Genomic DNA, 24,159 nt, shown 5'->3' on the forward strand with positions numbered 1-24,159 from the left:
TGCAAGCCCATGATTTCTCTATACAGTGGGAATTTCCACATTCTGATGTCTCCCCTGCCACACAAGAACCTTCATAGATATGCCAGAGCAAGGTGACACAGAAAACCTACCAAAGCCTGCTTAATAAACATCTTTCTTCTGGGCTACTTAACTACCCAGTTCTAATTATCATCTTCATCATCCCCATTTTCTGCAAATAGTCAGCCTTTCTGAACAAAATCTGCTGAAGCTGCAAAGATGAACTCTGCCTTACATTCGCAATCATTTTAGGAAGCATCTTGAGACAGCAAAACCTGGCTCATCAGTTACTGAGCACACCCACCTGCTGCAAAGAACTCCCAGAGCCACAGATGCTCATGGAGATGTCCAGGGCAGCAGCCAGAGGCAAACATAAAGGGTCAGTAACAAGAGTTCTGCACCTATTCCTTCCACAAAGAGCTGCTTCCACAAGGAGGTGGGGGGAAATCCCTTCAAAACCAGGCCAGGAATGATTGCTGCAAGCTGCTGGTCATCATGAGTCAACCCAGGGGCAAGACAGTATTGACAGAGTCCATCAGTCTGTCCTCAGCTCTTACCCCTTCCCTCAGCCCCACTCCTGAGAAAAGGGGCAGCAGAAAGTGCTCAGCTTCATCCCAGCCCTAGGGAGAACTCAGGGGTGGAGACAATCCTCTTTCTCACCCCACACCTTCTGTTCAACTCCTGTGTGGCGAAGAGAGATGCTGCATCCTAAGGAAAGGCACAGTTCAGCTCGGAGCATGCCTGCCAGCCAACATAGACGGGCTGCCAGCACCCACTGGCTTTCTGGCAGCAGCATCCTTCCCAAGAGCTCCACGCTGGCAGCACAAGCACTCATTTCATGATGGTTAGTTTATGATCTTGCCATACTGCCCTGCTATTTCTGAACAGCAGGGCTGTAATTGAAGGCGTCTGAGGGCCCAGGAGAGAAGGCAGCTATTACACTGCAGAGATCCTGTGGTGTCCGTGGCCTCTGCATGGCAGGATTCAAGCACAGCCTTTATGAGGGTTTGGACACTGGACCCAAGAAGGGGCTCCACAGCTTTCCCTTTCCTGTCCATTTCTGCTTGTCAGTTCCTCACAGCTCCAAAACTCAAGCATTTCTTCCCTAAATCAAAGCTCCTTCCTTTGGAAGGAATGCAGGGTCTCCAAAATGGTCATCAAAAAGGGCCATCCCAACCCATCCCAAGAGATCACGGATCACTGGCTCTGCCTTGGCACTCTTGTCTTACAGACTTCCTAGACAGTTCTGAACACCTGAGGAGCAGCTAGCAATGAAAAGGGACACAGGAGACTAGTGTGTTACAAGCACTGAAAGCTTTAACATTTACATTCCATTCTTTCCTCTGATCCTGGCATAGCTCATCAGCTGCATAACCCTTGTCTAAATCACAGCCTGTGACTCGGCATCAACACACCCTACCTATACGAGTTACCTGATGGTTTCCAGAAGATTAGGTTACCTGGTGTTAAAAACAAAGCAATTAATTCAGAAATAGAGTACAGACATAACATTCAGCAACTCCATTATGTGCTGGCATAACTGCAGGCCTTAGTCCACTCTGAGAAGAAACAGGCTGCAAGCTTCCACTATTCATCAGAGGCAGCTTTTGTGACAGGAAAAAGACAACAAGCTAAAATAAAGTGATGCAGTCTTCCCTGCTAACATCATCTGCCACTCCTCCTCTGGCACATTCCTGTACCTTGGCTGCTGCTTTAGGGAACCTCTCTTTGTACAACTCCCAGCACTTTCATGAGCAATAAGCAGAGACTGGAAAAAAGAGCAGCAGCCCAAGCTACCAGAATGGGATTTCCTCAGCACATGAACTGCTGGACAGTATGTGCTGACATCTCAGTCACAGAGAGCACGGAACACGTCACAAGAACATGAGGTTGCTGCCCCTCTAGGACAGGGCTGCAACTCTTTATCTATCTTTATCAATCAGCAAGGAAGTAAATTTCACTCCACTGCAGCCAGGTCTGCTCAGAGTGGACCCTCTCGTTCCTGTTCAGTGGCACCTACCCCTGCACAGGCAGCAGTTCCTTACTGCAGGACAGGAGTGGGTGAACTCCAACAGCCTGCAGCCAGCTCTGAATGAGCAAGGAAAAGACAAGCCTCTACACAGGGGCCCCACAAGCTCAGGAAAGTTTTATTTCCACCTCTGCATGAACTGAATGGGTCTCAGAGCTAGTGCCAGTAGTGCCCAAAGACCAGCTCCTGAGGTGCACACATGCACTGAGCCAGGGTCCTGCAGCCCCCTGCCCATGTGCTCCCTCTGCGTTCGACAGGCTGTGCAGCACCCTCCTCACTTAAGAGGGGATGGTTACACTTTGTGCTGCTGCCATGGGGCTACAGGATGACTGATGCCCACCCTGCCACCAGGGAGATGGCTGAAGCAGGGACAGCTATATCCACAGAACTAGCTCATTTGAATTTCCTGACCAGCCACTGCAGCTGGTCAAAAAATCCAACCCATTCCTTACCTGAGATGGCTGTTTCATGGTGCCCTTCACAGCATCTCACTAAGAGCCAGTCTTCTCTCTCATCTGCACAGACCAAACCCACACATGTGTTCAACCCCCCAAATTTCAGATACTACAGGTATGCCAAATCCCCGTGACACCTGCCCCATGCTCTCTCTGGACACAAGAGTAACAAAACAGCTCAAACTTCTCCCCACACTGACTGAAAGAGCAAATGGCCTGCCTGGACACACAGCCTGTGCTCGGCACGATACTGAGCTTGTAACAGAACTGCACAGACTCCCTGTGCTAAGGAAGAAAAACATGTAAAATCTTGAGTCCCTGTGAGCAGCTGAAATGCTTCCCCATCCAGCTGACAGCTTCCCTTCTCCAGGCCTGCACGGGGGAGGACAGACCTCAATGCTCCAGACAGACCCTCTGCAACCTCCTCCTCCATTTATGGGTGACACTATCCAGCAGAAGCCCCTGGTACAAACATTTGCTCCAGCAGCCTCAGAACCCAAAAGTCCCTCCAACGACAGAGGTATCCTGCACAAAGGAGCACTTTCTACCTTTTCTGCCAATTCTCTGTACAGTCAGGGGTAAAACAATTACCTCATTACAGTCACACACCAAATTCCCTTCTGCTGGAATTCACATCAGCCCTACTGCAACTTTATAACATTTGCATTATAAAAATGTCTGCAAAGGAGGCCAAGAAAAACAGCTTTTTGTTCAGAGGAAGCTCTGTGGTCAAGATGATGTCATCAGAAAGCGCCAAATTAATTTCCTGTGGTTACATCCTACAGGAAATCCAAGAAGCTCAGCTTTCTTGCTAAACCAAGTAGTCATTTGTTGTCAATAACTGTTAATTATGTGCCCAGATGTGTCATGAACTAAGGACTATCACGATTAGCCCTCGCTCCCTGGACTCCCCCCAGATGGACCAACGAGATCTGTTTAAATCAGTGGCCTGAAGACCAGGCAAAATGCTCTGGCCCCACGTCCCAGGACAGCCTGGGGTTCTGGGGCTGCTGTGCTCATGCCAGCACATCAACTCCCCTGCTGCTGCCTCCAGGCCCCACAATGGGGGATGTTGGTGCAGAAACCCCACAGAAGAGCAGCAGCCACACAGGTGTACCCTGTTAGCAGCAATGGGGACCCCGATCAAGAAAACTGTACAAACAATGACAAGTAACAGCTTTTCTCCTCTTCATGAACAGAAACAAGGAAATCAGGAGTGATTCAGGAGGTTTTCCAGCTGGTAAAATAATCAAGGAACTGCCTAGGAAGTCCCTCCCCCAGCCATAGTCCTTCCACAACCTACTGAAAGACGCATTTTTCCAAAGCTTACTTGATATTTAACTTACCAAGTAAGTTAGTAAAGCACTAAAGCACTCAGCAAATTCTAGCAGATCATTTCCACAACTTACCAGTGGGAAACGATCTTCCTCAGTTTTTAGATCTCCCCCAAAACTACTTGTGCTTACATGAATTCTCACCTGCCCTGCGGCCTCCAGCTCCTTCCTGTGCCTGCCATGCAACTACCAGTCTCCATTTTCCCACTCACAGGAGAGGGGAATCCCTGGAGCAGGGGGATAGGTTTTGTATCTGTGCACTTAAATACGATTCTGTCCTTACAGTGAACTTTCAGTAGAAATCCCTTAGGACAGCCTCCTCAGTCCGTGCAGCCCACTTCCCTGCACTGGCAGGGAGCCCAGCATAATAGCTCAGGAATTGAATGGTCAAGGCAAAGCAGATCCTGCACAATCTGTTTTCAGGTTTGCATGGGTTCTTTTTGTTTTCACTGGTGTTTAGACTAAGTGTATTTTATGCAAACACTGGGGACACGGATCTTGCCCATTTCTTGTCTGGAAAAGGCACAACTTAAGATGCAGCTTAGGTGAGTCCAGATCAGCAGCACCTGTAACACTGGGAAACACGCTGAGGACAGCGAGGGCTCAGCTTCAGCAATGTGGTACTGACACTGACCCAGCAGCAGCTCCTACCCCTGGAGCCCAGAGCCTCTGCGCTGTGGGAACACAGATGGTGAGAGAGAGGGAGGCAAAAGGCCCTGCTCAGAGCCCAGAGACTAGAGATGGGGGAGGCAAATGGACAAACCAAGCATCCTGCCCCTTGCACTCACGTACTGTATCTACCGGTACAAAGACTCTCCTTAACAAAACGAAACAAGCAGAAGTCACAGAGCTTCCAAATTCTTGGGGTAAAATGGGGCAGACAGACAAAGCTTTTTGATATGTTCAGATGTGTCTGGAAAACCATGCAGTGCAGACTACCAGCTTGGACTATTTAATAAGCTTCCTACCTCTCTGTCCTTGAGCTTCATGGCAAGCACCAGCTGATGTCTGTGGTTAGTAAGGGCTTCCCGGTAATTTCCTTTGGAGAAGAATGCAGAGCCCAGATTTCCCTGAGTCATTCTCCCGTCTGGTCACCTGTGTCACATGCAAATAAAACAAAGGTTAGCTAATACAGGCACTGCTGGAAGACTGAAACACAGGGTACAAATGATAATCGGGTGTGAGAATCAGCATTAGAACAAACTCATCTTTATGTTTATTACACAGCCAAACTTTTCTCTTTACTGGCCTTCAGAAACATCTACAATAGCCATCAATCTTATTTTTAGAATTGTTTTACTTTCTTCTGTGGCCGAACACTTGGCAATTTTCCATTCCTCCTTGTTTATTCCTTGCTTGGCACTGTGAAGGTCAGTCAATGGCCAAGGCCTAGAACAAGCACAAAGCATGCCAGCTTTCTCCAGAACACAATTCAGCTCAGATGTACAAAGTACACCTACAGCCGTTTTCAAGAGAGCAATCCCTATGCTCTCAGTGAATGCTCCTGGCTCAAGCCCTCAGGCACTGCTTCTCCAACTCTGCACAGTCAGGCCTTGGTCCCACACCTGTCTGCTCTCCTACAGCACCCCAAGAAGCTGAATGCTCTCCCTGTTGTGCAGGGATTTTTGAATTTGTTTATTTTTAAACACTCTTTGTTCATCATTGCCTCACTACTGATTTGTTCCTTCCCTGGTTACTGCCCCAGAATCTCAAGACTGAGTACTTTTGTCCATTGAATCTTGGAAAAGCAGATGGCTTCATTTAAGACTCATGTAAGGTTTTGAGCCCAAGTCTACACAGGGAATAAGAGCAATTCCCACATACATGACATCAGGAAATTAGAAGACCCTGTAAAACCTTAGCATATCCATTGACCATCTGCCCCTACACACAGGCAAGCAAACAGGGATGCACAAACCCACAGTCTGCACATTTCAGAAGCTTCAGATTGGATTTAGCAGCTTGTGAAAACCTACAGAAACCTGAGCATTCAAGAGAGATGCTGACCATTAACCTAGCTCTTGATTTGTTCCACCAGTCCCAACCCTGCACTCCAGGAGTCAAAGGAGGATTCTTACCTAAACTCTTGGCTACGTCCAAGTCCTGCTGCATGTATCCAGTGCTTTTCTCTGTGTTCCCAAGGGACCAGTATGCACTGCTCAGTGCAGAGAACACTGATCCCCGCAGCTTCAGGCTGCAAGTGCCAATCTTCAGGGCAGCCTCTAGCACCACCACAGAGGCCCCGTGGTGGCCTGCAGTCAGGAGCTCCTGGCCAATCACAGACACCACAACAAAGGGGCTCTTGTCCAGCTTCATCTTCTGCAGTTGTTGGTAGGTGGGCTCCAGGGACTCTGAAGCACAAAACCAAAGACAGAGGTACTCAACAAACCAAGTAATTTGCATAAGGAATCACCTTCACAACTCGATCTTTTCATAACCAAATGACACATGACTTAAGGGCCACACAGTCCAAATCCAACGACGATTTATTAAGGGAGCTTGGGGCTCAAAGGTACCATCTAAGATCTGGCAAATCAAGACAGATCACCTGGCAAGTTGCTCCTTGCCTTGCAGAAAGCACTTCGGGAAGGCAGCGTAAGAATAGAGCTTACAGCAGTCTCCTACATAGCACATAGCAGTTTCATACTGAGCTCTGAAGCCTAGCCTAATGGCAGAAGGAATACAGAAGATACCTGTGGAATTTTGCAGGAAACTGGAAAGGGGCCATCTGCAGTGTCTAAGAGCACTGCAGTTTTTGCTCTTTCAGCACAAACCTTCACACGAACGTCTGCAAAGTCTGTGCCTGTCCAGATACCCAAGCACATGATGTGTGCCAAGAGAGGTGACCAAAACTGCAGAAAGAAGCCGCTCCTTCTGCAGGAGACAGCGCTGCCGTGCCATGACAGCACTGGGCCTGCCCAACTGCTTCGATTTGTCTAACTGCAGCAGGGAGCACAGCTGATACACAGCTGCAGGACAATAGGCCAGAGATCATCCTGCCAAACTGGGGATGTGCCCACGGAATACCACATAACCTGCATTCTAAGTAGCAGCCTTAGTACCTTTGGGTAGCAAATGAAATTACATTTACCAGGTTAACTGCTATATAGGACAGAAACTTCCAGATGGATTCATTTTGGAGGATGGAGAAAAACACTGTAAAAAAGGAAACAGCAACAAGGATATTTTTTCATTTCAGTGCTCCTTGGCTCCTAAGCCCTGTGGCCCCCAACACCATCTGCTGAGGATGAGACTTGCCATGTTCCCTCCTGACTAACAGCATTAGGGCATTGCAGCACAAAGCCTGCAAGAGAAACAGCTAAGAGGAGACAACCCTCTTCCTCTTGACAAAAAAATCCTGGAAACAGGAACATTATGAAAGAGAGGCAGAACACTGCACAGCTCATATGGCTTCAAGGTGTCTGCGATTTCAAACACTGCCTGAACAGAAGCGAATTAGCAGAGCGGCCTTTTTGTCTTCTGGAATTCTGTATTTGGAGAGACATTAGTACCACAGAAAAGCTGCTGATGTGCTCTTCAGGAAAACACTGGCCTGGAGCATTTCAGATGTGCTGTTCCCAACCAGTGCCCCTCAAGCTGGCTACCACCATCTTGCTGTCCCACTCAACCAGAAGGACAGTCTTTGTTCCTCCTCCAGCTTCAGGCTCCACTCTTGGCATCCTCCTGACTCAGTAGAGAAGCCAAATCTTGAAATCTTTCCCTTCAGGCCTCTGAGTTCTCCTGTCCCCAGATGCTGGGACTGAAACTCCCACCTCTGGCTACCTCAGCAGCAGGTCACACCCCTGAGAAACCCTGTGTGCTTACCTCTCATGGGAGACTTCATGGCGGCCTCGACCAAGCCGACCAGAAGCTGAAGGCTCTTGGGATCCTGCGCCAGCCCTGACGCAAACGCGGCCAGCGCATCCGCATGGCGTCCCAGGTACTGCAGGGCCACGCCCTGTCGGAAGTATGCCTGCAGGAACAGAGGCAACAGCAATGCCCATCACTGAACCATCACAAACAGTCACAAATAACACAGCTGATCTCGTGCTGGTGGACAACAGGCCACACCATCACATTGGCTCCTCTGGTCATGCTGGCTACAATCAGTGCCACCCAACACCACAGTCCGGTCTGTGAATGGCACCACTGTGCACTCCCTCACTGTAATCACCTTTTCAGTTTTAGCAAGGCCTTTGAACTGTTTTGGAGACCAGGGTTGGTCACTACTAGTAAGGCAAAGCTTTCCCCTTGGACTTATACTACTTCTTAACTACTTATAAGCAGATGATTTTTCTCAAGACCCTCCTATCCAGTTTCGGCCCACACAGCACAGAAGCAACCCACTTCATCTCTCATCAGCTCTTGCCAACGAGTCCAATATCAACATCCAGCACTAGCAGGGCCAAAAACGTACTGAAAGCTCAAGCTGCAATGAAACACAACACAAAGATGCAGCCAGGAGCTGAGCCTTCTTTCTCCACGCACATCCACCAATGCAGGAATTGTCCAGCACTGCCCCACTTGCTAGGTGCACTACATATATAACACACACACATACACACATACACATTTATACATAGATCTATACAAGCTTCTTAAACTGAGGCAAGACACTCGTAATTCTGAACCTGTTTACAAGAGCATTTTTCTTCATTTCTTTCTTTCCCAGAAAACCATTTATGGGAACCTGCAATACCTTCAAGTAACTTGTATCTCCTGTCACCATGTATTTCCATTTCTACATCAGCAACATCAATATGCAGCTGCAAAGCATTCCCAAACAGAGCTCTCACATCTCCATACATGGCATACCAGGAACCTACACACAAAGCAGGAACTTCAGACACACATTCTGCTCACACAACGAGCACAGGCAAAGCCACGGCCCAGAGGGTACCCAGAGCTGCCTGGGAGATACTGGGGAAAAAGACCACAGAAAACACAATCCAATATTTGTCAAAGTACTCAGGTATTTGTAGCATACATATCTGGACACCATGTTACAAAAAGGTCTTGAATCTTTAAGCACCTCTGATGCCTGTTACTCAGGTTTTATCTTCATGCCCAGCTAATACCTTTCTAATGCAAATTTTGCTGCACTTTGAGTTCATTTAAACCTATTTCAATAGCACAGATAAAGAAGATAAAGCATGATTTGTATTTCTTTAAAAGTACTTTAAGAAGCAAAATTGCTCCTTGAGATTGGCTCTCTTGGCTAGGACCTCTTCACTCTCTCTTCTCCCATAATAGCACAGAGACCTGCACTCAAGATACATTAGGTACACGTCTGTGAAAGCCTTTTTACTTAAACAGGAGAAGTCTTTAATTAATTTTTGAACTCATTAGAGCATTCAGGCACTTTTGGACTCCAATCCGGGAAGGCAGAGATTAAGGAAAATCAGAAATTATGTGAGAAATTTAGAGACATGAATATTTAATCTCTTTTCCATTAGTAAGTCTTGATTGTAGAAGCCCTTTTAATGAATTCAATGAAAGCAAAATGCTTTTCATTAACCTTTAGTATAAATGTGTTCTTATTGAACCAAACAAGCCACTGTACTGGAAACCCAATTCAGTGTTAACTAGATTACAAGCATGAAGCTTTAAATCAAAGAAAATACAAAGAACTAACAACATGCAGCAGTCACCCAGCACAAGTCCTCTCAGCAGAGTGTGAGCTGTCGCCTAAATCATGCTGTACACTTTTAAGTCTTGTTTTTGCAGAATTACCATCTAATTACTTTCTTTACTGCCTGATGACAGAGGGAGTTGGACACAGCACATCTCTGACTGGGACCTTTCCAGCCCACAAGGCTGGTTGGCCCAGGACAGCCGTGCCTGCCTGATTCAGCTCTCCAGAAGGTGGGCAAGGACACGCAGCCGCCAGCACTGTGGCATCACAGCATACACCACTGTGGTGTGTGGGCATCTTCAGCACCTTGTGCTTCACTGGCACATCCTGAATGCTGAGAAATGAGAGTCCCCATCCTCTGAACCCCGCACATGGAGGAGACACACAGGCTCCAGGTGACGGGAAGAGACAAGATGGAGCAAGACCTACGAACATACAGTTCAGTTCCGCACATTCTGAACATCCTTTACGGAAAGGGTTTTTATCCGCTCCCCACATCTATTCCTGGAAGTGCCCCTGGAAACCACTTCATTTGAATACAAACACAACATTCAAAGCCCAAAAGAGAAACCTATTAATCATAACAGAAAGGAAGATTTCGGCCTATTTTTCTCCTGCAAAAAAACCCTTCCTTCCTCTTCCAGTTTCCAGCATACACAAGAATGCTCTCCGCACATTGTGTTGCCCATGGACCTTTAACTAACTAAATAAAAAGCATTCACATCACCTATTTCCTCCCCAAGAGGCATTCACAAGTTAGTTTAGCATTGGAATGAAGACACTGTATCAAGGGGAAAAGTCTGCAAAGAGGAAATGGTGAGAATCACCCTTTGGAAGAGGAGAGGAAAAGGGAAGGCAGGGAGCCAGCAGCTGCAGCTGAAGGAATGAGCCAAGGAGCGACTCCTGGTCCCAATACAGACAGAGCCTTCCCCTGCTGAGTGAGCTTTAAACTTTAAATCACATTATGTGAAGATACTACAGTGCTCACTCTACAGTAACAGCTACATTAATTTTCCAGTGATCCCAAATAAGAAAAAACGATCAATTCCTTTTAAGAAGATTAAAGCAAGGAGAGAGACAATGTTTCACTAAAGACAAGACAGAAACAGCAGGTGTTTTCTAACCTGGCTCTCTGCATCCTCAGTGTAATACAGACAGCTGGAACCATCTCTTTCATTTTTGCAGTCTCTGCGTCACACTTTCCAGGAACAACGCACTGTGCAATAAGAAAGCCTAATTCTCAGCTGAAATTTGGCACCAGATGCATCTCCCTCAATGGGAACTCTTTTCTCCTGTCCTTGTGTTAGCAGGATGGACACAGCTGTGCTGTTCCCACCTCCAGAGTCACAGCATGTCAGGGGCTCCCAGCACCTGCACCCACCCCTTCAGCCTGAGCTCTGCCCAGCACACCCGCTGCCCGTGGAAGAACAGGGATAGCAGGGATGCAGCTCTTGCCAGCAGGAGCCTTTCAGGAAGGGAAGAGGATTAAAGAGTCCAAAGCAGCTCTGTGAAGCAGCCAATCTCACCAAGTCCCCGATACTCTGTTGGAGAGGCTGTTAAGTGAGCATTCCCACACATCTCCAAGAATCAGGCACCAGTGCGGGCTCACGCAGCCAGGTGGGCCCAGCTGCACTTCCGCCCGGTTACCCAATTTCATGCAGCCAAGAGAAGGAGGGAGGACAAGGAATAGATAGTGCTTTTCATCCATAATAACTTTGAAAGCACTGTTGATATTCTGGAAGCAAAAATAAGTTATTTTAATTAATTAACTGGCAAAATATATCTGGCACTTGAGACTTCCAAGCCATGCAGAACACTGTCCCTGTAACAGAGGTTGCTCACACTGCTGGCTCCAGGACAGAACCCAGCAAGGTAAAGCAGCATCTCTCCAAGCACAGGACCTACCCAAAGGGAAATAAGTCTTCCCATCTCATTCAGGTTTTGACACCCATTTTTGCAGACTTGCCTCTTTGCCCCATGCATTTCAGAATGCTCCGTGTCTTCACGGCTGGAATAAAGTTTTTTAGTGCTTTTCCCTACCTTCAGCTTAGTTTCACAAAACTTGTATGAACAGGAGAAGAGCACAGAGACAGCCCTGCCCCTCAGCCAGGGCAGTTCTGCGGGGGCAGCTGGTGGCCAGGTCACAGCACAGTCAGCATCTGCCTAGCCAGGCACAGCCCCTCTCTGCAATTCTAAGCACAAGTCCTATGTTTTCTGCTCGATTTACTGACCTGTGTAGTTTCTGTACACACCAGTATTTTCCATCTGTTCATTATAGCCCATTTAATGGAAAGGAGAATTTCTATCTGTCCTATTAGGAGCTGCCACTGGACTGATGGCTGCAGTGTCTAGGCAACACAAATAAACATGCTTATTAGTTTTTTGATCCTCATCATCTAAGATCCCATCTAGGTAACTGTCTAGACCCTGAATATTAGATTTCCCTGTGCAATCTGAAACAGGATTAGAATGCAAATGTCATAACTGAATGGCCAATATCAAGAGGAGTGCTGAAATTTTTATTAAATCTTCTAACATCAATATGCAAGAACTATTTTAGGCAACAGTAATTGGTTTATAATTAATACAAAATATGCAACGAAGATAAAAATACAGTACAAAAAACAGCATGGGACATTTAAGTTCCCCAAGATTTTGCTAAATAAAACCAAGCCAAGGTCCTGCCCACAAGGAATGCAGCAACAGATTCTACACTGGCTTTGGGATCTTCCCTCCCTGTCCAGGAGCTCCTGTGACTCCCCTGCACCCCCCCTTTCTGCAGGGATCCCACTGCCATCACAGGCCACAGCTGCACTGTCCTCCTGCCACACTGCCCTGCCAGGGCTCACCTGGTCCCTCTGCCACCAAACCTCAGGCCACAGGCTCGTGCACATGGCACAATGCTGGCCAACATTAACTGGATAACGGAGACAGAGGAACAAAACTGGAACAGCATCAGAAGCACTTGGAGCAGAAAATTCCTGTCAAATAAACATGGAAAACTTGAAAAAAAAGCACCTCAGTCTTAGACAAAGGCTGCCATTGTACACAGGGGAGGAAACTCAAACCACCTTCACACTGCTGTCAGCTTCAGACCCTGGACAGCTGGCCATCGGGGCAGGAAAAGCAAACACACAGAAAATGCTTCTTCCATAATGCTCCCTTGGTTTGCCAGATCAGGAGACGATGCCAAAAATAGCAGGAATAATCTATGATGCATTTTATGCCTGCTCTCAGTCTGCAGAATATCTCTTGTGCAGTCAGACCCGCTGCCCCTCATGGCCGCCCACGCCAGCTGCGCCCACGGCTGACCAGCGCTATGCAAGGGACCAACAGAAGGGAGGCAATGTGTGAACAGCTGCCACAGCTTCTCAGGGCCAAGCACCAGGTTGAATCTGTCCTCTCCCCTTGTAACTGTTTTACAGCCAAATTTTAGAGAAAAATATGGACAAATCTCTGCTGTGGGATTTCAGGAATGTGAGGAGAGGGAAGACTGCACTTTAATTCAGAACACATGTAGCACATGCATAAATACTGCTGCTGACCACACGAGCTAAATTCCTGCTTTCCCAAAATTAAGGTTGCACCCCAGGTAACACTTTTCCTTCACAGTCCTACACCTGGCTGACACCTGAACCACAGCTGTCAGCCTGCCCTGGAGAATCAGCACAACAGATTTGTTGACTCTGCTGCTTTGTTTCTTTATCTTCTACCTGTTTCCAAGGTGCCTCTTACAGAACTACACTACTTAGAAATGGAAATTTCCTCTTAGCCCCACTGAGCCTATAGAGAAAAACAAGATGGGGGTGTGTGTGTGTAAAATATCTTGCCTTGCTTTACCCAAGAGCATTTAATTGTTCTTATTAATTCTGCTTCCACTGTCTGCTAGTGGGATTCTGCGCACAGCTCACTTGCTCACCTGAAATAAATCAAATTTTATCAGTAAATAAAGAGTCAAACCTTTGTTTACTTAGTTGAAGTAAACAGACCAGCTTTTCACAGAGCTTATCCTTGTTGCTCCATTCTCACATGCTTCAGGCTCACTCTAGGAACAGCAGCTACATCCTGGATCCCCTCTTCAGAGGACATCCCTCTCCTTCCCTAACAGCAGGTGCTGACAGACAATCTTCCTGTCTTTATCAGCTACAACTCTTAACCCTCATTTAACAGCAAGAACCAGCCACAAGTGGAGGAAAGTGCTCTAGAGGAATAACAACTAACCTGTCAGTCCCCAAGCACAGCACAAGGGAAACAACCAGCTTCCTCTAAGGTGAACAGGCACAGCAGCGCAGCATCTGCTACGGCTCCTCCGCAAGTCAACAGGGACAGTTTGGCACAATTTTTGGTTAAACAACTTCTTTCAGAAATGGCAGAAGAAAAGACAGGCCACCTTTCATCCTGCTCAGAAGTAACACCAGTCTTCATAAGATTAGAGATTTAACAGATACAGAATTATACAAAACCTAAACTAAATGGATTAGCTGACACCTGTAGGTGGCTCCTCGGGAAGCTTGGGGCAGAGGCAGGGCTGGTTTGAACACCATTATTACCTGGTGCTTACCTTACTGTCCCATGATTTACACTGTAAATTTAATTCTTTTCTCCAATCCAGGTACTGTTCCTCTGCCCCCAGTACTGGGTCCTCTTGGCTTCACACTCCATCTGTAAAATCCCTGTATCTTGCACTTCCCAATCATCCTCCCTCCTCCCGGTTTCAGCTGCTGTTTGATTGCTGTGAATCTGAAAAGCATTTTGGGTTGTTTTGGAAATGCTCTTGTCTGCACTGAAGGACACTGAGATACAGCAGAGGCCATTTAACAACCCTTTAGCTACTCTGGCTTACCTTGACAAGGTACTTCATGCAAATGACTCAAAACCTCTGTAACTGCTGAAAGTCAGATAAACTTTGATCAGCATCAGATGCAAATGGTGATTTGCGTGTTACAAGAATAAGTGCGCTGAAATATTTTAAACCAGCATTTCAGGATTTTAACACAGACAGTTTTTCCAACACAGGAAACAGACTCCACAGGAGCAACAGCTCTGCATACAACCAAACACTCATAGAGAGGTGAAACACACTCTGAGAGCCCCCCGAATTACACTGGGCTTTGTGGAAGACAAGCCCCAAAGCCACTTCCTTATCACACATCTCCATGGGTCCATTCTGAAGACTGTCCTGATCTTGAGCTACATCCTATCTTACCAGTGAAGTAGAAAAAAAATCTGATCAGTACACTCTCCAGAAGAGCAGAGCAGAGACAAAGGTAAGATGAAATACACAATAGTTACAGGCAGGATAATGGTGACTGCCACGTGTTCACAGGTGGGTGGCTGCAGTGTACCTGCAGCAGGGAGTTGGTCTGTATCCCCTGAAGAAGCACCTGATGCTCAGCAGGGACTGTGACAGAGAAGCCCAGCACACACCTACTGCAGACACGGGCTCCTGCCTCTTGGCTCACCGTCTCCCTGCCAGCGCCCAGCCAGCACTGCCTGCCAAGGACAAAGCTGATGACAGAGGAAAGGGGAAAAATCAAATTTGCAAAAGTACTAAACATAAAAATCTCTTTGGCCCAAGTGAACGTGGGAAAAATTCTTCAGCAGGGGCGTCCCATTTAGCAAGTTTTGCCAGATCATTACTCTCGTAATGCAAAGGGGAGAAACATCAACACCATGTTTCCTTACAATGATTCGCCTCCTTTATCACAGATCTCTGAAGCACCAAGTAATTTAGTAGTTGCTATGGAAACTGCTAGTTTTATTGAACAGCCCTGAAAGGGTCAAGAGGTACCATCAAACTGGCCAATTGTAAATTATTTTCCTGCTAAACATCTGCTTTGTTTTAGTTGCCCTATCACTTCTCTGTTTTGCTGTTAGAACACTATCTGGATGGACTCCAGAATAGGTGTCATTCTTCAGTGGGGCTGCAAGAGCCAAGTCCAAAAATAGCAATTTTCATTTTCTAATTCGCTGTAAAATCCTTCACACAAAGGAGCCCTACTGAGGGCAGAATAGCAAAGGACTGGGGACTCTTCCTTCTCACACACATCAGCACCAACTTGAGGCAGTGGTAACCAACACAAAGAGCTGGTTTTCACCGTGATCCCCGGGGGCTTCACACGGCTGCTTGCACCAGTCACGAGATGAACAACCCATTAGACTGATCCACCTGTGCCTTCAGAAAAGGGACAAAACAGCAGTAGAAGAGCGCCCTGCCCTTCTCAACAAGTACCCAGCTCTTCTCGGCTTTGCAGCCCCAAAAAAGGAGAGTCTCCCTTGCCAGCAAGGTCTGGTCTGTGCTCTAGGAACACAAAACATTGCATCGCCTATACCAGACTACCAGAAAACAATGTAATCTACCTTCCTTTATTCGTCATACAGAAAATGGCACCAGAGATTCCAAATGCTAGTTAGCAGCTTCCATTCCTACAGGCCAGGAGAACAGCAGGAGCACTGGCTGCATTTCCAACTTTGCTATTGAACTCACTGGACTTGTGTCAGTTCCATAAAAGTGCCAAATTTCTGATTACCCCATTTACTGAATGTGTGACTGTCGTAAACCCAAAAGCACCAGCAGAAACCAGAACACAGGAGCAAGGCTTCCTCTTTGGAGGACATGAGCAGCTCCCCTGTGCAGAGGCACTCTCTATGTCTCTTCCACAGACAGAAAGCTGCCCCAGGCAACATCACCTGGAAGTCCTTATTCCAACATCTTTACGTAACCTTTAAATTTATCTTTAAGTAACCTTTAAGTTACAACTGTACTTAATTCAAGTAACTGGAGTGGGCAGGAGAGAGCATTTTATTACAGAACATACCTGAACTTAAGAGGCTGCATGCTTTCTAACGACAACCATGCCTAAGTTCTGTGCCCAGGGCAAGCCAGTAAAGGGCAGGCTCTGTTCCCTCCTCATACATTCTCTCCATTCTTCATCTGGCTGAAATTATTCAAGTGATGACAAAGAAAGCAAAAGCTCTGTCTATATAGACAAGTTCTGGTCTTTCTCACATATCCTGCGAACTCCATTACTTGTGTAAAGTCTTGGCTTGGAAGAAAATATTCTAAGTTCTGAGGTATTTGGCATGCCTTGGTATGGAGACTCCAGCCTTGATTCAGACTTTCCATCCCCAGGAACCCCAGGAGAAATCAAGACATTTTTCTGTACATCCACAGGAAAATTTCTCCTTCGTCAGGCAATGAGTTCATAGTATTAATTTCAGTTCTCTTTTCTAAAATTATCTACCACAGACTAAAATTTCCACACACTGGAACACAGCAGATACCAGAGCACCACTCTGTTGGGATACACTCAGCAGAAGGGCTTCTCACAAGGCCAGGGCTTGCCTGCCTACAGAGCTCAAGTCTGGAGTCCTGAGAAAGTTATCAGGACTGTATAGAAACTGCAAATCATGCAGACATAGCTACAGACAGACCAAAACCAAAGAGAAATGTCTGATGTGTCACAGCTCCTTCCAGCTACCAGGAACTCATTACATCTGGACTCTGATGCAGGCAGGTGCCAGGTGGCAGAAGAGCTTCCCTACGTACAAATATGAGGGGACATACTAAGCCAAGAAAGATCTTGCACTTCCAGAGGCATGGTTTGGGAATGCTGGAGGAGAAACCCAAGCAGTGCCCTGCTTGAGGACCATGGCCTGGCCAGCGGACAAGGGAGTCCCAGTTCACTGGAGCTGCTTAGCAGCAGACTCATCTGGTGTGTTAATTCTCTCCTGACTAACAGACACAGCAACTGTCCCTACAAAACCAACACCTTGAGGATTATGGTACTGAGAGTCCGTTTGGCATTCTGCAACACAGCACCCCACGGTTACAGCTCCGCTCCAGCCAGGAGCCCCTCGGCACAGGCAGAACCCCGAGCACCAGGCATGCACCACCAACAGCACAGGCCTCCTCTGTTGTGCCCCTGAGGACAAATCCTTCCTTAAGTGCTTCCTGCAACTTCCTCTTCCGCTGGCCTCTCTTTTGGCATTTCCAAGAGGATGTTCTGACGACCAGGTCACTGCTGTCCAGCTGCGGCATTCGTGCAGGATAAATGCAGTCACAGTGAAAACCCTCTAGGGAAGGAGAAAGCTCATAATAATGACAGTTTGCTGAGAAATCTCCAGCAATAGGGATGGCTGTCGTCTCTTCCCTGTCTGTGAACTATTACACATTTGAACTTTGGGTGAGAGGTTTAATACAGTAAGCACCAGGCAAGCCTCCTCCACAAGGTACCAAGAGCAAGCAGGAGAACAAAGAGGATACTAATATGCCTGCTGCTTGCCACTGGCCTGCAGCCCTGTCAGAGTGCTGGGAGGGGAACAAGCAGGCTTAGTGAATAATTGAAGACACAGTGATGAAATCTCAGAATGTCAGAGGCATAATACAGGTTTGTAGGTTTCATCATGAAGCTTTGAATTCCCAAATAAGACACACTGAATAATTTATCTGCGTCAGTACTGGGTCATCAGCTGTTCACCCACAGCATGCTTCAAGACACTTGAATGGGTCTGAACAGACTAAAGAATAGGGTCCAGAGGGAAGAGGTGATGAAAACTCTACCCAGTCACTCTTCCAAACACTAAGCTCAGATAAAAATGTGTAGACACCCCTCAGTCATGCCCTGTGCATGAGGTCCCACAGGTTCTGCCCAGCTGCTTTAGCACCACTTTGCTCCTCAGCACAAGAGACCAGGGAGCTCTCCTGTGCTGGGCTGGCTCCAGGTTGGCATCATCTCGGGCTCATCCAGCTCAGATCCAGAGGCTCACCTGTCCGTAGCACCTCGAATCCCCCAGCCACAGCTCTGTGGCACCAAATGCCACTCGCTCACCAGAGCAGGCAATGAACAGTGCACAGCCTTTGCCCAGACATCATTTGGAACTTGCCAGGTAGCACTGTGCACTCAGATTTTAACAGCTGATTTTATTGGTTTAGTATTACTTTTTTCACATTTTTACCATTCATTGCTGGGCAGGTGCCTGAGCAGCAATCCATACCCAGCCTGTTTAATCAATAACTGTATGGGCAGGTAAAAATCCCTGCATTTCCAAGCAGAATTCTACAATTGCCGCACCCAACCACCCATGATGGGATCAGAGAGCACAGCTCAATCTGTCTGGGCAATCTGCTTTCCTAGAAATCTGCTTTAGATAATATGAGCACACAGGCAGGTCACACACAACAAAGCTTGTAGGATTTAAATCAATTCTCAACTATCAAAGACTTTCCCACATACTAATATCCTGAAACGGCCCCCATCAATACTGACTGACCTGGTAGCATGAGTAATTACCTCCTAGTTCATCCTTTAAACGACAGAGGAATGCTTCCCAGCTGAGCTATTCCCCTGAGCATCTCCCTGGGAAGAAGGAGCAGTATTCAGAAGCAGAGCTGCATGCCTGTAGCTTTCCCTGTGGAAAAGGCAAGCAGTCACCAAGGAATTCCCCTTTCCACCTATGCTGATAGGAGTTTTGTAATGTATCAGACTATATGAGGGGAAAAAAATTAAATGTAATACAACTACACTTGCACATATTCTTTTGGCTTTCACAATAATAAATGTTTTCTATTGTTTCTCTTAAAAATATCAGTTAAGTAAAAAAGTCTAGATTAAATTGCTGTAAATTTCCTGAGGCATTAATTACGTCCATTCATTATTTGTAAGACACAATAAACTTTTCAAAGACTCTTGAATGTCATCACTGACACAGTGGGATTAGTGCACCAGTGATTGTCAGTAACTGGATAGAGAGTCAGAAAACACCTGGGTACTAGAAAGGCAGGAGAAATGTTTCAAAAAGAAATGGAACATGACACTTAAGAGTCTGGAAAGAACTGGTCATTTAAATGACAACGTGCCAGACAAAGGCAAAAGACAAGGAATGAAGAATTCAAATTCATTTAAGTGAGCACGTGTGTGCACTCATGCATATGCAACAGAAAAAAGACAGCCAGCCACAGATCAATCATGCTAACACACCATATGAACATCAGAAAATGCAGCTCTGAGGCAGTGCGTATCCAGTGGGATAGAAACAGAGACATAAGGAAAGGTACAACTGCCACAACTGCACCAGTGTCACCATGTCCCTGCACTGTCCTGCAGCAAATTTTTCTGCGGATCAGTTAAGCAGTCTTTCATTTAATTCTTGCATAATCAAGCGAAAAACCAAGAACATCATCCCTTAGGTCTTTGTTAACACTTCAGTAAATAATTCCAAGCTTTTCTCTTATTATATGACAATCTTTCAAGGCATCTGTTCTTTCTCATCACACATCTCCAAATATACTTCCTAATCAGGGTGCCACAGTTCAAGAAGGACAACACCGTGCAAGATGACAACCACCACACCGTGTCTGACAAAAGCTCCTGTAGACCTGCTGGTGATTCTGGCCACAACCAGCCTGGATCCCCTGGGAGGAGCAGGACAGGCACGCAGTCCTCAAAGCCCTTCTCCACACTCTCCCTATGTGTGACTCAGTACAACCTGGAAACGAGAACATACCCTACTTTATTCCTTCTGTGTATTTTTAACGCTTTTTGAAGCTATACTGCTTTATGTTTCCTCTGTGGCACAGCTGCCCACACCTGTATGCTACCACAGCTGCTGGATGTGAAGGACATTGCTGCCCAGGAACTCAAGGGAGACTGGCAGCAAGAGCTCCTCCAAGACAAGAGATGTCTCAAACAGAGGCGTAGTGAGATCCAGCCTCTGCAGCTGGAGACATCTCTGTCGCATCAGGCACCTGGATCTCACAACTGGGGACTCAGAGAGCCCAGCCACTGTAAGCACAAGACATGCCCAGTGATGTGCTCACCAGACAGCAGAGCTGGCTTCACAGACACCCCAGCCAAGTCGCTTCTCTCTCTGCTGCTCAGACCTGCAGAGCACAACACTTCCTTTATTTGCACAGAATGCAAGACCCATGCATGAGGAAATGCTCCAACAGCTGTCAGGCAAGACACAGGAGCTTCATCACAGCCCACAGCTTTGAGTGGGACAGTCCTGCAAAGCTCCATTCTTCGCTTAACCAGACAATGAACAAGTGAAAGTTAAAAACTTCTGAAAAATGAAACAATTAGGAAGTGCCTTTTTCTAGGAACATGCTGCTTTCACGGCAGCATGACAGAGGTTATTTTGAACTTATTACTTCCACTGGATTCAGCTGTACGTAATTAAATTTAGTCATAGCAGTCTGATCTATAAATGGAACCTACAGAAGCAATTACCAGAGCTTCCACTGGATCAGGAAGCAATGGCCTGCTCTGTTTGATGTAAACTGAAAAGAACATTATTTATACTGCATGAGAAGTCACAGTAACAAAGTCCCCTTGCAGAGAATTGCTTTGAAAATTACAGTTTTCAGTGAAGAGAGCCACAGGTTATAAATTCCAGCCATGCTCTGCTCCTTCCACTGTAACAATCTCGTGGACAAAAAAGACAATCATATGACACAATTTAAAAGGATTGTTTTGGCTCCTGTTCTATACTCAGAAACCACATGACGGAGGAGTTAATTAAACATGCAAGAGATGGGTGACTAAGCACCAAGATTTTAAAAATAATATATTTTGATACCTCGTTTTGGTCTGTTTGGAATCCAGACTATGCAGAATCTGATGGATCTGTGAACCCAGTGGGTCTCTCTCAGCCCAGTCCCTGAGCATGCATGTTTCACTCCTCAAACCACAACTGGACTTGATCAGGAAAAGCTTGCAGAATTGTGCATTTCTGAACACAGTGGAGGAAAGGTGCAGCCTGAGAACGTTTGCTGAGGACACCAAACTGAGCGGGGAACTGGAAACTTGGGAAGGGAGAGCCAGCCAGCAGGAAGACCTGGATAGGCTGGAAGAATGGGCAAACAAGAACCTTACAAAGTTCATCAAGTTCAGTAAGGTCTTGCACCTGGGAAAACAGAATCCAGGAGTGCAGCACAGGCTGGGATCGACCTGCATGGGGAGCAGCTCTGTGGAAAGGGACCTGGTGAACACCAAGCTCAGTGTGAGTGACCGGTGTGCTGCTGCGGCTGAGGGCCAGTGGGCTGCTGGGCTGCATCAGCAAGGGCCTCGCCGACAGAGAAAGAGAAATCTGCCCTCAACATCTCCTTGACCCCTCCATTTTCTATCTTTTTGCACAGGCAAAGACACTGAAATGCAGTGACTTGTGCAGGAGAAACAGCTGAATCCTGCTCTCCCTTGTCAAGAAGATGAAGAGCCTGCGTGATGCTAGAAGTGAGATGTGCCACATGCTCATCGAATTTGAATCCCCATCTGGAGTTGCAACCCAGGTAGCAGAAGGTCATCGCAGTAAACTCCTCTGTGCTCAGACATCAGCACTGCCATCAATATTTCAATGCTCCCCTTCATGGTACAGGCAAGGATAACAACCTACGCTTCATCACAATTTCTTTTACTTCACAGAGGAAAGCAGAAACAATAGTTTGTTAGCAAGTACAGCACAATTAACAGAGTAATAATGATCAGAACTACTGCACCTTGTGAAATCTTTGCTTGGTTATAAAGAATTCTTTGACTACTAATGGCATTGTGCAATGAGGTCTGCAGCAGCTTGGCAGCCATTAGCAATGATTCACTGCCACAAAGCACTTCTCAACCAACGTAGTTAGGAATCACAATTCTGAATGCTTTTCCTGGTCAATCTCTGGGCATAAAAATATCAGAAAAACAGAGGATCTGTGAGGAATGAACACAGATCCCCAGACACTGAATATAATATAAAGAGTTGTTATAATTATGTTATAGGGCATTATCAGATGTTCTAATTTTTTCTGTAACACAAAAAATCGGTATTTTGATATTTATCATTTGATAAGGAATGTGCTAGGGCCATCCCTTACTGGGACCAAACACACAGATTCTGCACATGTTTATGCTATCGTGTCAAAATTGCAAACACACAGCCAAGCTCTGAAAAATGGCCATGTGAGAGTTCTCGCACAAGGGATTCTACAACCAGAAAATAAGTCAAACATACTTTAGCAGATCAGGAAATCCTCTAGCAGTCTCTTCAGGAAAACTACTCTGAGCCTGAAGCCTCTTAAACCTGACTAGGACAAACCTTTTTGAAGACCATCTTGGTATTTGCATTCTGATATTGTGTTAGAAATCTCTCCATAATAAAAACCAAAAAACCCAACAACAACAATAAAAAAAAACACACAAAAAAACCCCCCAAACAACAACAACAACAACAAAAAAAACCCAACCAAAAAAACCCTCCAAAAGCACCACCAAACCAAAGCAAAAACCCGCAAACAAAACCTTCTAACAGAAAATGTGAAAAACTTCCTGTCTGGAAAAACCTGCTCCCCATAAGACTGCCTGCTTGTCAGCCCACCACCAGCTGCTGTCCTACACTGACACTGGCAAATACCCCTTAGACACTGGGCACTTCTCACACAAGATCCTTTCTTTGAGGAAAGCAGTTTATAAAAAATGATGCTGACGTGTAAGTCTGCGACTATGCATTTCATATACAGCTGGGAGATTCGATATAGCAATCCAGGGGAAAAGCAGCCAACAGCCACCATATCCCCAACAAGCACATCTGCTCCATGCCCAGCAGACACAGCAGTTCCAACCACAGTCAATTCTCATGCCACATGCAGCACCTCACCCCTGCCACCTCTCATCTCTCATATATCCTAGGAAGAGACGCAGCAGTTACAGACCTGGGTAGGGGTAAACGTTCCTTCAGTACTACAGTCCCATTTGAAAAAAAAAGAAAAAGTAATTCAGCAGGGTTTGGAGGTTTCAATTTCAATCATTTCCCCTTTGCCCTTTCACGTGACTGTTCCCAAAGGAAATCCTGCTTCCAGGCATCACTATTTCATGTACCTGAGTCAATAAGCCTCTGCTCTGAAATACACAATACCAAGAAGAATACACTAACCCACTGCCTTTAAAGACACACACCCCTATCCTACACATGAACACTGATCCTCTCTTTTGCACACACAAGACTCAGTACATCGCCTGCCAAGCGTCTCCTCCCATCAGGCACATGCATGACCTGCCTCATCATCCCCCAGCTCCTCCTGGCTCATGCCAGACCCCGTGCGGCTGAGCACAGGCTCTGAGGGCAGGGACAAAGCTGACCCAGTCGGGCTGGCACAGAAGCACAGGCCACAAAGCATTGCCTCAAACAGGTTATTTATTATTCCCAGCTAGGCAGGAAAAAATAGAGTACTATGAGAGTTTATATCGGCAAAGATATGTTAGATAATGTAAAAGATTTGCTTTAAACCAACAACAAGGTAGAAAATGCAGTTAGTGATGATGACAACCCTCCTCCCAGGCCTTGGTATTATAAGCAGGCAGGAAAGAACTTTCAAGCCACCACTTCAGTTAAAAAACATTTTTGGCTTGAAGCCAAAGAAAGATGCAGCTGCAACTGAAGTCTGGAATTTCCAAAACATGTTTTGCATTTATTAAGATATTATTAACATCAGTAGAGAAGATAACTAGTCAATTCATACAGCAGCCCAGACTCATTTAAAGGTTGTTAAGAATGCAATTCAGTGGGAGAGGTAGGAATGTAGCTGCTGTGAAATGCAGACCACAGACACCTGGCAGAAGGGATGAAAGCAGCATCCTGGAAATATCATCTAAAATATCACTAATTTCTGCAATTGCTGGTTCTGGAAATAAGGTCCTAGATCCCACT

General features: G+C 46.3%; 1 protein-coding gene across 1 annotated transcript in view; it reads right to left on the reverse strand.

The window, feature by feature from the left end:
* TTC28 (tetratricopeptide repeat domain 28) overlaps positions 1-24,159 on the reverse strand; it is a 108,687-nt gene that overhangs the window by 40,487 nt on the left and 44,041 nt on the right. The window contains 4 exon segments of the mRNA XM_008634083.2: positions 4,805-4,914; positions 4,917-4,931; positions 5,915-6,187; positions 7,662-7,809. Of these exon segments, the coding sequence (XP_008632305.1) occupies positions 4,805-4,914; positions 4,917-4,931; positions 5,915-6,187; positions 7,662-7,809 (546 nt within the window).

This window comes from Corvus brachyrhynchos, unplaced genomic scaffold, assembly GCF_000691975.1.
Source record: "Corvus brachyrhynchos isolate BGI_N302 unplaced genomic scaffold, ASM69197v1 scaffold114, whole genome shotgun sequence".
NCBI lineage: Eukaryota > Metazoa > Chordata > Aves > Passeriformes > Corvidae > Corvus > Corvus brachyrhynchos.